Source organism: Arvicanthis niloticus, chromosome 2 (genome assembly GCF_011762505.2).
Source record: "Arvicanthis niloticus isolate mArvNil1 chromosome 2, mArvNil1.pat.X, whole genome shotgun sequence".
Lineage (NCBI taxonomy): Eukaryota > Metazoa > Chordata > Mammalia > Rodentia > Muridae > Arvicanthis > Arvicanthis niloticus.
Genome location: NC_047659.1, coordinates 7,987,635 through 8,000,601, shown reverse-complemented (window position 1 = coordinate 8,000,601; position 12,967 = coordinate 7,987,635). Strand labels below are relative to the sequence as shown.

General features: G+C 51.9%; 1 protein-coding gene across 5 annotated transcripts; it reads left to right on the top strand.

Moving 5' to 3' along the window:
• The first annotated feature begins 4,610 nt into the window (after positions 1-4,610).
• Positions 4,611-12,383, top strand: C2H9orf50 (chromosome 2 C9orf50 homolog). 5 transcript variants are annotated; one of them, XM_076928451.1, is made up of 8 exons: positions 4,617-5,193; positions 5,300-5,390; positions 5,493-5,585; positions 8,483-8,595; positions 9,986-10,151; positions 10,267-10,441; positions 10,791-10,894; positions 11,520-12,383. In XM_076928451.1, exons 1-8 carry the CDS (start codon positions 4,776-4,778, stop codon positions 11,545-11,547), a joined length of 1,188 nt encoding a protein of 395 aa, XP_076784566.1. In that variant the 5' UTR covers positions 4,617-4,775; the 3' UTR covers positions 11,548-12,383. The 5 variants fall into 5 exon arrangements, with proteins under 5 accessions (XP_034349768.1, XP_076784568.1, XP_076784566.1 ...); XM_076928452.1 differs by having other exon boundaries at positions 4,617-5,208; positions 10,267-10,405; XM_076928450.1 differs by having other exon boundaries at positions 4,617-5,208.
• Positions 12,384-12,967: the final 584 nt, after the last annotated feature.

The following is a 12,967-nucleotide window of genomic DNA, read 5'->3' as shown; positions in this document are numbered from 1 at the left end:
CTGGGATTAAAGGTGTGTGCCACCACTGCCTGGGGGTGCTGCCTGGGCTGGAGAGATGGCTCAGAGGCTGAGAGTACTCGATGTTCTCCAGAGGACCTGGATTCAAATCCCAGGACCCACATGGCAGCTCGCAACTGTCGGTAACTCCAAGATCTGACACCCTCACACAGACGTATGTGCAGGCAAAATGCCAAAGCATATGAACATAAAAACAAAAATAAATTATCTTAAGGAAGGAAGAAAGGGTGCGTCCTGCTTTTGCAGAGAACTAAACCTCAGTTCCTAGGCAATCTGACTCCTTCTGGCCTAAAAAGACACCTGCATGACTGTGTGCATGCACACATATGCACAGGCAAATTAAAATTTCTTTTAAAATGCAGGTTTGGTCTGGTGTAATGGCTCACACCTTTAATCCCAGCACTCGGGGGTCAGGGGCAGAAGAACCTCTGAGTTTAAGCTCTGCCTGACTTATATAATGAGTTTCAGGACAGCCAGAGCTACACAGTGAGACACGATCTCAAAAAAGTCATATTAATAATAACAAGGAGGAGGAGGAGATTTGGGGAAACTGCTCAAAAGAGCTGGCTCAACACTTAGGAGCGCATACTGCTCTGGCAGAAGATCTGAGTTCAGTCCCCAGCGCAAATATCGGGTGTCTTACAACCCCCTGTTAACTCCAGCTCCAGAGACCCTGTTAAGGCCTGGGTAACTGTTGTCTGTCTAGCCAGCTCGTTCATGCTGTTGGTACTGCTATAAGGAAACCATGTGTTGTTACTAGGAAGCCTTCTCATTCCCAAGTTGATTGCATATTCTGGTATGTTCTGAGCTTTGGTGCTATTAAAAACTCATCAGAATAGAAGTCAGTTAGAAGTCTGGACCTGAACCAACCACCCAGCAGCACTTCTTGCCCTGCCCCTGTGTAGAAGCTTTTATGGGTTTTCCTATTTTTTTTTAATTTTTTTTAAAGATTTATTTAATGTATATAAGCATCCTGTCATTGACACACCAGAAAAGGGCGTCAGATCCAATTACAGTTGGTTGTGAGCCACCGTGTCATTGCTGGGAATTGAACTCATGACCTCTAGAAGAGCAGACAATGCTCTTAACCACTGAGCCATCTCTCCAGCCCTTAGTTTTTGCTTTTATAAGCTGCCCCTGGGATGGACCCCAACATAAGAGAGACAGCTGCACCAATATAAGAAGCCATTTGGAATAAGACTTCCATTTGAGTAGGGGCAAGTAAAGTTCCTGAGACCTCCCTGGGATCTGACATCCTACTTGGCAGAAAGAGTCATGTAGGTGGGTAATAGGTAACTGACATCCTGGTTGTCAAGTAAGACATGAATGTTAGGTAAGGGAATTCCCCACCACAGCTGAATACCCCAGCCAGTGGAGCAGGATACGTGTATAACAAAGACATGTTCCTAAGGAAATCCGCTATCCTTAAATCCTGATTGGTGAAATAACTTGGCACAGATGTTTGTGGATCTCAGACTTAAAAGCTCTGTAGGATTCTGGCTCAGAGTCACAGTCAGCTCCTGAGTCTGAGGCCCTGATGGATTGATCAGTCCTGGGGTGAATTCTCAATAAACTGTCTCTGCCTGACTGAGATCAGTGTTTGTGTGGTTTGTTGGGTGACTATGGACCCCAACAGATCCAATGTTCATTTCTGGCCACCTGCACTGAACACGTACATGTTCACACAGGTACACATGCTCATTTTAAATAATGATACAATGATGATGTAGCCCAGTTGGTAGTGATTGCCTGGCATGTGTAATGCCCTGTGTTCGATACCCCAATACCACATAAAACCAGCTGAAGCTGGACATTATTGCAGTCTCAGCATGTAGGAGGCAGAGGCACCCTTCAGTTGGTAGAAGGATCAGAAGTTCAAGGTTATCTTTGACTAGTGAATTTGAGAGCCAGAGACCCTGTTTTAGGGGAAAAAAATAAAATAAAATAACAAAACCAGCCAGGCAGTGGTGTTATAGTGGTACACACTTTTAATCCCAGCACTTGGGAGGCAAAGGCAGGCCTCTGAATTTGAGGCCAGTCTGGTCTATGTATCAAGTTCCAGGACAAGGAGGGCTACACAGAAACTCTCCTGAAAAAGGGGGGGGGGGGGAAGAAGAGGAGGAGGAAGAGGAGGAAAGAAAGAAGGAAAAAAAAGAAATTAATTTTAAAAAATAAAAAGAAGAAATTAACAAGAAAAATGCCTATCTCCTCCACTCGATATTCTGACTTCCTGAGGAAACAGACCTCTCCATCCTTAGTGAAGGATGTTAGAGAAGACAGACTACATCTTCTACGATGCCTCTTCCGAGCATGTTCGTGACACCCATTTTTTTATTTATAAATGAGCATACCTAGCTATACTTGCCTCAACTGGACCCTTACCACCCAACCTGAGTCCTCCCATAGGCGTCCTCCAGTCTCCCAACCGAGACTCACACACGAGGTCATTTCCCCATGGTACTCATGGAAGGACCCTGTCAGCATCATAGAGCCCAAAGAAACAGAAAATGGACATGCCTTGGTTCCTGGATTTCCAGGCCCCTGTGCTCTTCCTGTCCTAGGAGGGTGGGGTTGACAGAAAGTCCTTCTTTGTTTTCTGCTCAGTCAAGTACAGTCCACTCTGGGTCTAGAAGAGTGTCCGGTCCTCTTTGGATTACGCAGGGCTACTCTGGCAGGGAGTGCCAAGGCCTCTGTGGGTGTGGCCCTGGCACCCGGGGTACACCAGCCCCACCCTTGTCCCCAGGACACAGTGCCCATTGCTCCCTAGTGGCTGTGGGTAAGATCGGATCACAATGACTCCAAGAACACTTGCAGGCACCTGGGCAGAGCTGTCAGAGGGAGCAGGTGGAAAGATGGGCTCTCCCAGCAAATAGCCCACCTGTCAGGGGGCTCTAAACTTACAGGACCTTCCGGGGCCTCACCCAGTAGGTGAGTGTGATATCACCTAGGAACCTTTGGTGATGACAATCTTGGGAAGAAGCAGGCCTGAGACCCCAGTGTCAAAGCTGAAGGGGCTGGGTCTTTTCTCCCTAATTGGGACTATGCTCAGAATATGTGTCTTGGCTGGATATGGCTGGATGGTGGGACATTTACCTATGCTACAGCTTTACCAGGCTCTCTGTCTTATCTCCAGCCTTGGGGAAGAGGCACCAAAAATGGTCTTGGCTTCTCCCCATCTTCACTGTCAGCATCTGGGGTAGGAGGTGGGAAAAAGTCATGTGTACCTTCAGTTTGGTCCTGTTCTGATAGAGGCTTCCCCATCAAAGTTTACAAACTAGAATTCTGCAATTGCAGTAGGAGGTCCAGCCCTCCCATGCCTCCTCCTGCCATGGCTGTAAGTCATGTGTGGGCCGCAGGGGTGGCCCAGGTTTATAACCCCAGGGCTTGGAAAACAGAGGCAGGAAGATGATGGGTTGTGCCATGTAGGGAGACTTCCTCAAGAGGAACTAACTGAACAAAGAGGCAGATGCAGGCTTTAGCGGGAAGTTCTCTGGCTGCCCAGATCTCAAGGCTATTAAGAATTGGAGCAAAAAACCAAAATGCTAACATAGTGGTTCTCAACCTTCCTATGCTGCGACCCTTTAATACAGTCCCTCATGCTGTGTTGGTCCCAACCATGTAGCCATTTTTATTGCTACTTCATATCTGTAATGGTGCTAATGTTGTGAATTGGAATATCTGTGTTTTCTGATGGTCTCAGGTGACCCCTGTGAAAAGGGTCACTGTGACCCGCACAGGAGTCACAACCCACAGGTTGAGAAACACTCTTCTAAATCATATTTTTTGAGGCAGGGTCTCCCTTAGCCCAAGCTGACCTTGAACTCGCTATGTAGCCAAGCACAACCTTGAGTTTATTGTTTATTTTAAGACAGGTTCTTACTATGTAGCTCTAGCTGGCCTGGAGTTGGTATGTAGACCAGGGTGGCCACAAATTCAGAAAGATGTCTGCCTCTGCCTCCCGGAGTGCTGAAATTAAAAGGCGTGCACTACCACACTTAACAATAGCCTTGAATTTTTTGTTTTGTTTTGTTTTTCGGGGCAAGGTTTCTCTGTGTAGTCCTGGCTGTCCTGGATCTCACTTTGAAGACCAGGCTGGCCTCGAACTCAGAGAGATCCATCAGCTTCAGCCTCCTGAGTGCTGGGGTTAAAAGCATGCTCCACCACCTCCTGACAATAGCTTTAAATTTAAAACATTTTTAAAAATGTGTATAAGTGTTTTGCCTGCATGGCAGTGTATTATGTGACTGCCCACGTAACACTGGAAGCTAGAAGAGACTAATGGATAACTTTGACACTGGAGGTTGTGAGCCGTCCTATCTATATATACGTTTTGGGAATCAAAGTCTGATCCTCTCGCTGATCCGTTTCTCCAGCATCTGTCTCCCAAGTGCTGAGATCGCAGGCATGGGCCGCCGCGCTCAGTTTCTTGCACATTCTAGAAAAAAACACTCTCCCAAGTGAGCTAAGTGATAGGAAAGGCAGTCTTCAGCCGGCAGGTGCAGCAAGCCCAGCACTGTGCCAGGCGCTTGGCGTGCACTAGCTCACGTCAACGTCACAGGCGCCCCCAAAGGGCTGGCGTCCCCGCCCTCACCGCCTTTGCGCCGGGACACTGCAGGCGAGGGTCCTGCCGGAGCCAGCTTCTGCTGTCCCTTCCCGGCGCTATGGCCTGCGGGCTGGCACAAGACCTTCCGGAGGCTCCGCTCGCCCCTGCGCGTCCCCCGGGCGCGAAGGTGTCCTGAGCTGAGCTCTGACTCAGGATGTTCCGGCCCCAGCCCATGGAAGGGACCCCGGCCTACAAGCCCAAGGGGTATCCCGACGGGTCCACCCCACGCCGCCCCATCCAGCGGCTGCCGATGCTGCTGCCCACGCTCGACAGCTGGGCGGGGCGAGGCGCAGACAGCGCGTGGTGGCGGGACCGCAAGTCCCAGCGCCAGCCTTGCGGGTCCCCCGAGTCCCCCTACGCTCCGCGGAGCCGTGGGGCCGCGCGCGCGCTGCTACTGCCGCCGCTACTGCCGAGCAGCTCGGCCCGGGAAGCGGGGACTCGGGGGAACCGGCAGCCCACAGACCGCGACAACCCTGACGCCCTGAGCGCGCTGCTGGGGGAGCTGCTGCCCACCAAGTTCCGCCAATTCCTGCACCAGTTACGCGCCAAGAGCACAAACTCAGAGGCGGACCGTGAGGCCGCGGGAGGTGGGGGGGGGTGAGGGGGTGCGAAGTCTGGGGTTCCCAGGGGAGGACCGTCTCCATCTCACCGGGCTCTCCTCCTCCCATCCCCTCCCAGCACCTTCAGCGCCACAGTACGCCAGGAGTAGTACACCAGAGCACTGCCTAGCTTCTCGGTGTTCCGGCTGCTCATTTCTCCCAGACCTGTGGTAAGTGGAGGGGACCCTCTTGATGAAGGAGGGGTTGCCCTGGATGCTACCATGGTTTGGCCTCTGCTTGCTTACATCAGCTGCGGCCTCTTTCTCTTCAAGGGACCAACCATTGCACTGGGACAACAATTTTAGAGAGAAGACTACCCTGGGGCTCCCAAGAGGTGAATTCGTCAGAGCCAAAAAGGCCCATCCGTGAGTAGCATCTGTTGTGAGTACACACGTGCTATAGTTGTGTGGCACTAACTGTCTCCTTCCACCTTCACGTGGCCTTGGGGGATGGAACAGAGGTTGTCAGGCTTGCCTGACAATCACCTCTAACTACTGAGCCACTCTGTCATTTCCCCCAAGCCATGAGTTCCCCAAGCCAACTCAAACAGGAAGGCATTCCTTCGCCTCCCCTGTTTCCAGGCATTTACTAATGGATGTACCATGTATCTATGGACCCACTCACCTATCCACTCTGCACGCACCTAACCCCTACCCACAAACCCGGTCTTCTACTGTGACTCTCTCCATTCGTCCATCCATCGATGCATCTAAATGGCCATGAACTCATAACTGTCTCCAAACTGCAGTACTGTCAGCCAGCCAGTCTTCTATCTATTCACAAATCCCCTCTGGTTACAGCTGCCTGATAGCTCTCCTTTCTTTCACTTAGAAACCCAGGACGCCAATCACCTCTCCCCTAGTAATAAAGCCACCCACAAGCTTACATGTTTGTCTGCAGAACCATCCAGCTATTCAGCTGAGATCCAGGCATGAATCCTCCTCCTGCTGGACCCTTCTCCCATCTCAAAAACATTACCCTGTATGAAGTTTTACTATGTATCAAACGCTAGAGGAACAGACAATGAGAGATGAAACCAAGAAAGATCCCAGGCATTAACCGGCACTACTGTTTACCAGGACTTAAATGCTACAGAGCTCTTATTGGAGAGGGGAAGGAAACAACAGGTTCATACAGGCTGGAGCACAGGTGCATGGTGAAGGCCACTATCTAGGGGGTTTAAAGACTAGAGAGTTGGGTGTGGTGGTGTACACTTTCAATCCCAGCAGTCAGGAGGCTTAGGCAAGCAATTCTGTGAGTTGGAGGCCAGCCTGGACTACATAGTGATTCCAACACAGCCAGGGCTACAAAATGAGACCCTGTCTCAATTAATTAATTAATAAATTACTTTTTGTTTGTTTGTTTTTCGAGGCAGGATTTCTCTGCATAGCCCTGGCTATCCTGGAACTCACTCTGTAGACCAGGCTGGCCTCGAACTCAGTAATCTGCCTGTTTCTGCCTCCCAAGTGCTGGGATTAAAGGCGTGAGCCACCACTGCCCAGCAATTAATTAATTAGTGGAAGGACCAGATGGACCAGGGAATATGCATACAGAGTAAGCATACCATTACTACTCCGTCTGTATCCCTGGCAGACATTACTAATGGATCACTGCACATTTCTCCATAAGCCTCAGAACCCTTCCTGACACAGTTTTCTAGGATCAAAGTAGAGAGACTTAGGAGGATGGAGAGATGCCTCAGCAGTTAAGGACACTAGGAGGTTTGGCACCTCACACAGACATACATGCAGACAGAACACTAAAATCACTAAAAGAAAGTGGAGACTAGAGTTGGACACTTATTTGTATGTAACATTCCTTCAGTACATTAGATTGCTCCGGCAAGTGATCTTCCCTCGGCAGGGAAGCATGGTGTTACACTGATAGGCAGAGCCTAGGAGATGTCTAAGCCTCACCCTGTGGCCAGGGCAGAGCTGAGATTCTGCATGCACACAACTGTGACCCTAACTAAGCCCCAACACCTACAGTCAGGTTCCTGGCTGCATGGCTCTTGTGGACAATGAGAAACACACCCTATGCATCCACAAGGATGGCACAGGATCAGTGGGTGTGGGTGTGTAAATACAAGGTGAAGGTGCAGTGGGGCACGAGTGATCAAGTCACCGGGCTGGCAGCCCCGTCCCTGAGGGAGAAATGAACAGGTCTAGCATTTTTATTACATACGAATATAACACGCCCTCTATGCAGCACAACCCCATTGACAGGCCCTGTTCTAGGTGCCTCCCCACACGGGGTACTCCACTCTCCCAGTTCCTGTGACGGCGGAATGATCCCGCCTATAACACAGCACATGACCGGAAGGAGAAAAGTGAGAAGTGGAACCTTGAGGACAGTGTGCCCCAGCTCATACGGCCTCGGTGGCACAATCGAGACTGACAGCTATCGTAACAGCCCGAAGCTAGAGATGTTTCTTCCGCCCGGCATACCCTCGGCAGGATGCTCCTGCAATCCGCCCCATCTCTTCAAACCCGTGCTGAGGAAGGGGTGGGGCACCATGATTTCCTTATTTTTATCTGCTTATTTGTCAACCCGTAGCCCAGGCTGGCCTCACACTCACTAGGTAGCCAAGGATGACTTTGAACTCTTGATCCTTTTGCCTCCACCTCCCAAGGGTCCCACGTGCCACACCGTGGGCTGGCTTGATCTCCATCACAGAGGAGGAGACAGGTTTCCGTGGTCCGGGACCTCTTGGTGGCTGAGTGAAAAACTTGCCCTCTAGCTTGATGTCTGTGAGTGGTAGCTGTGGGCCAGACATCTCTGTGCCTCTGTTTCCTTACTTGTAATTGAGATAGTGACAGGGCTTCATGGGTACTGCTCAGGTTTGGTGGGATGAAACGTGTCACGTGGTGACCAGAACAAGCACTTGGAAAAAGCCATCTGCTGTGACTGGTGGAGCCCTGCCACCAACCAAAATCTTTCGAAGATTTATATTTATTTTTGTGTGTATGTTTGGGTGGGGGCAGGGTGTTCACGTGAGCTCTGGTGGTGCTTATAGAAGCCGGAAGAGGGTGTTCAGATTACCCCAGGAGTGGAAGTCACAGGCAGTTGTCAGCCAACAATGTGGGTGCTAGAATGAAATGCAGATTCTCTGTGAGATCAGGAAAGCACTTTAATGGCTGCTCCATCTCCCCAAGCCCTGGCCAAGATCTTACTAGGAGCCTGGCTCCCCTGGCCTCCCATGACCCCTCAGCAGTCTCCACAGCATACAGGTTCCCAAAGTGAAGACTGTGCTCACTTGCAGCCCCTCTGGAGAAGGCTCAAGACCCCGTAGACGCTATTGTCCTTTCCGGGTACGATTCGCAGACGAGACCCTGCAGGACACAGCACTTCGGTACTGGGAACGCAATCGTGCAGGTGAGCACACAGCTACTTCTGGAACTGTTGAGATTCCAGAAAAGTCTAGCCAGGAGTGCAGAGGTCACAGGTTGTGGCTCCGGGTCCTTAGAGAGCAGTGCAGGCCAATGACTCTACAGAGGAAGGCCTGTGCTGGCCTTTTCAGAAGATGTCAAGGTGCCCTTCAAGGACCATTAGGGTCCCCGAGAGGCAGCAGAGGTGGGTGGCATTCGGCACATGGTGCCAAGAGAACAGTGGCTGCCTGGGCCTTGTTATTATTAAAGAGCCCTTCCTCAGCCACCCCACCTTACACAGCTTCCCAGTCCCTTGGCAGCTTCCCGAATCATCTTTCTCACAGATTCTGGGGGTCAGTCTGACCAGATGTCCAGCAAGTCTTAGAAGAGGAAGCTGAAAGGGTCCAAGAGAGAAACTCAGAGCCCAGGCAGAAGTGAGCTCTCGGCTCTAGGGGTGGCTTCCGTTGACGTTTTTGAGTGGGTGGCTGGAGGCAAGCAGGACAGTGAGGAAGACAAGACGTCCTGGTGGTACCCAGCCTCTGTCCTCCAGACTCAGTAGCCCCGGACATCTCCCCTTAACACTCACATGAATCAGGGAAGCCCAACTCTGGTTATATTGTGTGCACGCGTGTGCTTCAGAGTATAATTTCAGCTAACAGAGTTGAGAGCTCTTGTGCCTACAGGACTAGCAATACTGACTTATTGTCTTTTTTGAGACAGAGTCTCATGTATCCCAGGCTGACCTACACAACAAATCAGGGTAGCCAAGGATGACCTTGAAATCCTGATCCTCCTGCCTCCACCTCCCAGCTGTTAGGATTGCAGGCATGTGCTGCTCCTGGCTTCTGGTTATTTTGATTGCCGAGAAAATTGAGGCAAAGGATGGTTGTGTAAGAGTCACCACGGAGCCTAGAACAGAGGTCAGAATGCTCCAGAAACTCAAGGACAGGCCAAGCACTGTGGCCATATCCATAGCATCAGGACTTGTGATTCCTCAGCTGCTCCTGTCCAAGGTAGCCTCTGGAAGTCCAGGAAAAGCACCTAGTCCCAAGAGACCCCTCCTTCCAGCCCTTGCAGATTCTTGGCATCCTCTGGAATTGCCAAGGTGGGGTACCTGGCCCTCCCACTTTAGAGAAGAGGGGCCCATTGGGGGCTGGAGCAGGAGCAGGACCATGGCAGGGCTCAGCTTTGTGGCATAGCAGGAACAGTCACAGGGAGGTAGTTTTAAAGCCCAGGACTTCTCTGGAGGCAACTGGCAGGCACAGGGGAGCCTGTGGTTGCCATGGAGACAAGGCTCTGTCTAGCCTTGCCAGCCAGAGGAAGGAGGGTGGGGGCATGTCAGTATGCCCCTCCCTGGGGGAGGGGACAGGGAACTCACTCTGCTCTCTCTCTTCTAGTCCGGCAGAATATCTTTCCATGCGAGCAGACTGCTCTGCCAGCCGTGTCTGTGTCAGAGCGGGTGCTTGGGAGTGTTGGAAGATGGTTGGACAGTCTGCCCAGAGCCCTTCATCCCAGGGTCCAAGACACTGTGGCCGGCTCCTCATGTTGGAACTGCCCCCGCGCGTGAGGCTCTGGGTAGAGGAAGCAGGAGGGTTGTGGTCTAGGTCCTCCAGGTACAAACTGTAGATGGGTCTGGAACTCAGGGTCAAAAAGCTATAGGCTCCTCTCTCCCCACCAGGTCCACTCAGGAACCACAGCTCTACCTTTCTGAGGATGCCTCCACGAGCAGCCGCCTCCCCTTCATCTCCAGGGCCACCATCCCAAGGCCACGGGGAGGCCTCAGAACCTTTCTGGACACTCCTAACAATGTGGAGCAGGTGGGCAAATTGCCCTGTCCCTGGAACCAGAAGCTGGTGAGCAGCCCAGGGCAGCTGGCCAGCAGAAGCAGCAGCCCTCAGTGACTCTGTAGGGGACCCTCTCTGTTGAGTCACCATGGGTTTATGGCTTGGATTTGTATGGCCTGGCCTCCCTCAGTGTGGAGCTGGGGGGGAGGGGGAGGCTCTTGAGCCAGGCTAGTGAGTGGGTGGGCTGTGCTTTGGCCTAGGCCAGCGGCAGTGCAGATCCACCTGCTCCCTCCCTGTCCCCACCGCTGCCCAGAGGACCTATCTCCTCCCACCTGGGCTCCCAGGGGACCTGTCTGCTTCCTGTCTTCTCCCTGGGGTCCCCTCAACAGTGCCATGCCGGGTATCCTTCTCCCTCCAGGAGTCCTTTCTGCCCAGTTTGGTGCTGCAGTCTGTCCTGAAGCAAAGCCGCCCTAAGGGTTACCAGCTCCTCCTGCCATCCACAAACCGGCAGCAGGCTCACAGGTGAATGCCTGCCAGAGCCCCCCTTGCTCAGGAGTGTACCCATGCCAGGCAATGAGGAGAGTGCTTCTTCACCCCACAAATAAACACACCTCCCAGGTGGCTGGGATGGATCACTAGGTCTCCCAGTAAAAGCCACTCTGGGTGCCTGATTGGGGACCACTTGGGGTTCCTGGGTAGGGGAGATTAAGATGGATTCATAGCTGGGATGAGGTTGCTGACAGCAGGATATTGGGGGAAGGGAGACAGGGTACCCTAGGGGCTCAGCTTGTCCCAGGGAATGCTTTCCCAAGGGGGTGGGGTGGGGCAACTCACGAGACATCCTCAAACCTAAATCAATCTATGCCTGAAGCAGACCCCTCCCCCCCCAGCCATAACCTCACCCTAGGAGAGTAGATAAACAACTTCTTGTCTTTAGCGCCAGAAGTTCCTGATGCAGCGTTCAAATCCACATGGGGAAGTGGCCTGAAGTCAAGGTGGCAGGCACCTCCTAGAATATATCTGCTGCATTAACCTAGACACTGCCATACACCTGGGTGCCCCCATCACTCCATATCCCACCCCCGGGGGACGCCTGGGAGCCAGCCTCCCTCCTTGGAGTTTCACCTTGTTCTTGCGCTCTGGCCAGGTCTTTATCGCCACCTGCTGGCCCTTGAAGAAACGGCTCGGACTCGGCGTGGAGTGGAGTCTAACAGGGAGGACGGAATACTAACGCTGGGGGTTTGGGCTGGACTGGGCGGGTCATCTTAGGGACCAGATGGGCTGGGGATGATGAAGGGCTGAAGAAAGGTAGATCCGGACCCGGCATGCGGCGCAACGCGTCAACGTCATCAGCGCTGGGCTGGAGCGGGCCTCGGCCCCTTTCTGGCTTTCAAGCTGTGACCCAGGACATAGAATCCCTGTTTCCCTGGAGTGCTGAGCGCCGCGGGTGCCGGTTCTGCCTGCTTCCCCGACCGCCTGCAGCGCCGCGCCGCACCGCGCGGGGGCAGTGTTGGCCTGGCTTTGCGCCGCGAAACTTCAGCTCTCGTCCCGTGCCGGAAACTTTCCCTTAGGCAGTGCTCACTTCTGATCCCTGAATCCTGGGTTCGGCGCTCCCCACTGTGGGGAACCTGGCCTCCAAACTGCAACCCGAGACCTTGCCTTCACGGAGAGGCTAGGAACAACGCACGGGACAGACCCACGCAAGAAAAAACTTGGACATTGAAGTAGGACACACACACAGTGTATATCACATACACTACAGAGACCTCACACATAGGGAGGAAACCTCAGACACAGAAACAGGACATGGGGAGACACACTTGCGTATGCTCGAGCACGCGCGCGCATCACAGAGACCCCACACACAGAGGACAGCACATACACACCACCACCTGGAGACCCACACACACAGGGAGAACACACAGACAAACCATACCACACCGAGAGAGACCCCACACACATAGAAAACCATACCACAGATGTTCATAACAGATACAGCCCCAGGTACACAGCGCACAGTAAACTATATATATATATATATATATATATATATATATATATATTATATATATATATTATATATGTTACAAATATATATATATATAATATATATATATTATATATGTTACAAATACCATACATGGAGAAGCACACACCACACACACACATATGCATGACAATACATACCACAAAGTCCACATTTATGGAGACACACCACAGATACACATGGACCCTGAGAGACACACATGTAACATATCATACGCATGGAAAAAAAAAAAAAGCAGACACAAAGAGGTTTCACACATACCACATAAACACACAGCACATTGATACATGCAACCATACACATGACACACAGACATCCTCCCACATGGAGAAGACAGGCGTGCATACAACAGAGAACACACACACACACAGCCCATTCCACACACAGAGATAACACACTTCAGAACGTGTGTTGCACACAGAAGTATGCACTGTGGACCTCTGGAGTACCAGAGTCCTAGAGGACTAGAGAGGTGCTGTCTGCCTACAGTCACAACATGGTGTTCATGTGGAGCCTGAACTTAGGTGACCAAGAAGGGGCTGGGAATA

What these genes read in the sequence shown, in the direction of transcription:
- C2H9orf50 (XM_076928450.1), top strand. Translation starts at nt 4,776, where the DNA reads ATGTTCCGGCCCCAGCCCATGGAAGGGACCCCGGCCTACAAGCCCAAG. An exon ending in AGAGCCAAAAAGGCCCATCC is followed by an intron (nt 5,586 to 8,482) that starts GTGAGTAGCATC and finishes GCTCACTTGCAG; the next exon opens with CCCCTCTGGAGAAGGCTCAA. An exon ending in TGTTGGAACTGCCCCCGCGC is followed by an intron (nt 10,152 to 10,266) that starts GTGAGGCTCTGG and finishes TCTCCCCACCAG; the next exon opens with GTCCACTCAGGAACCACAGC.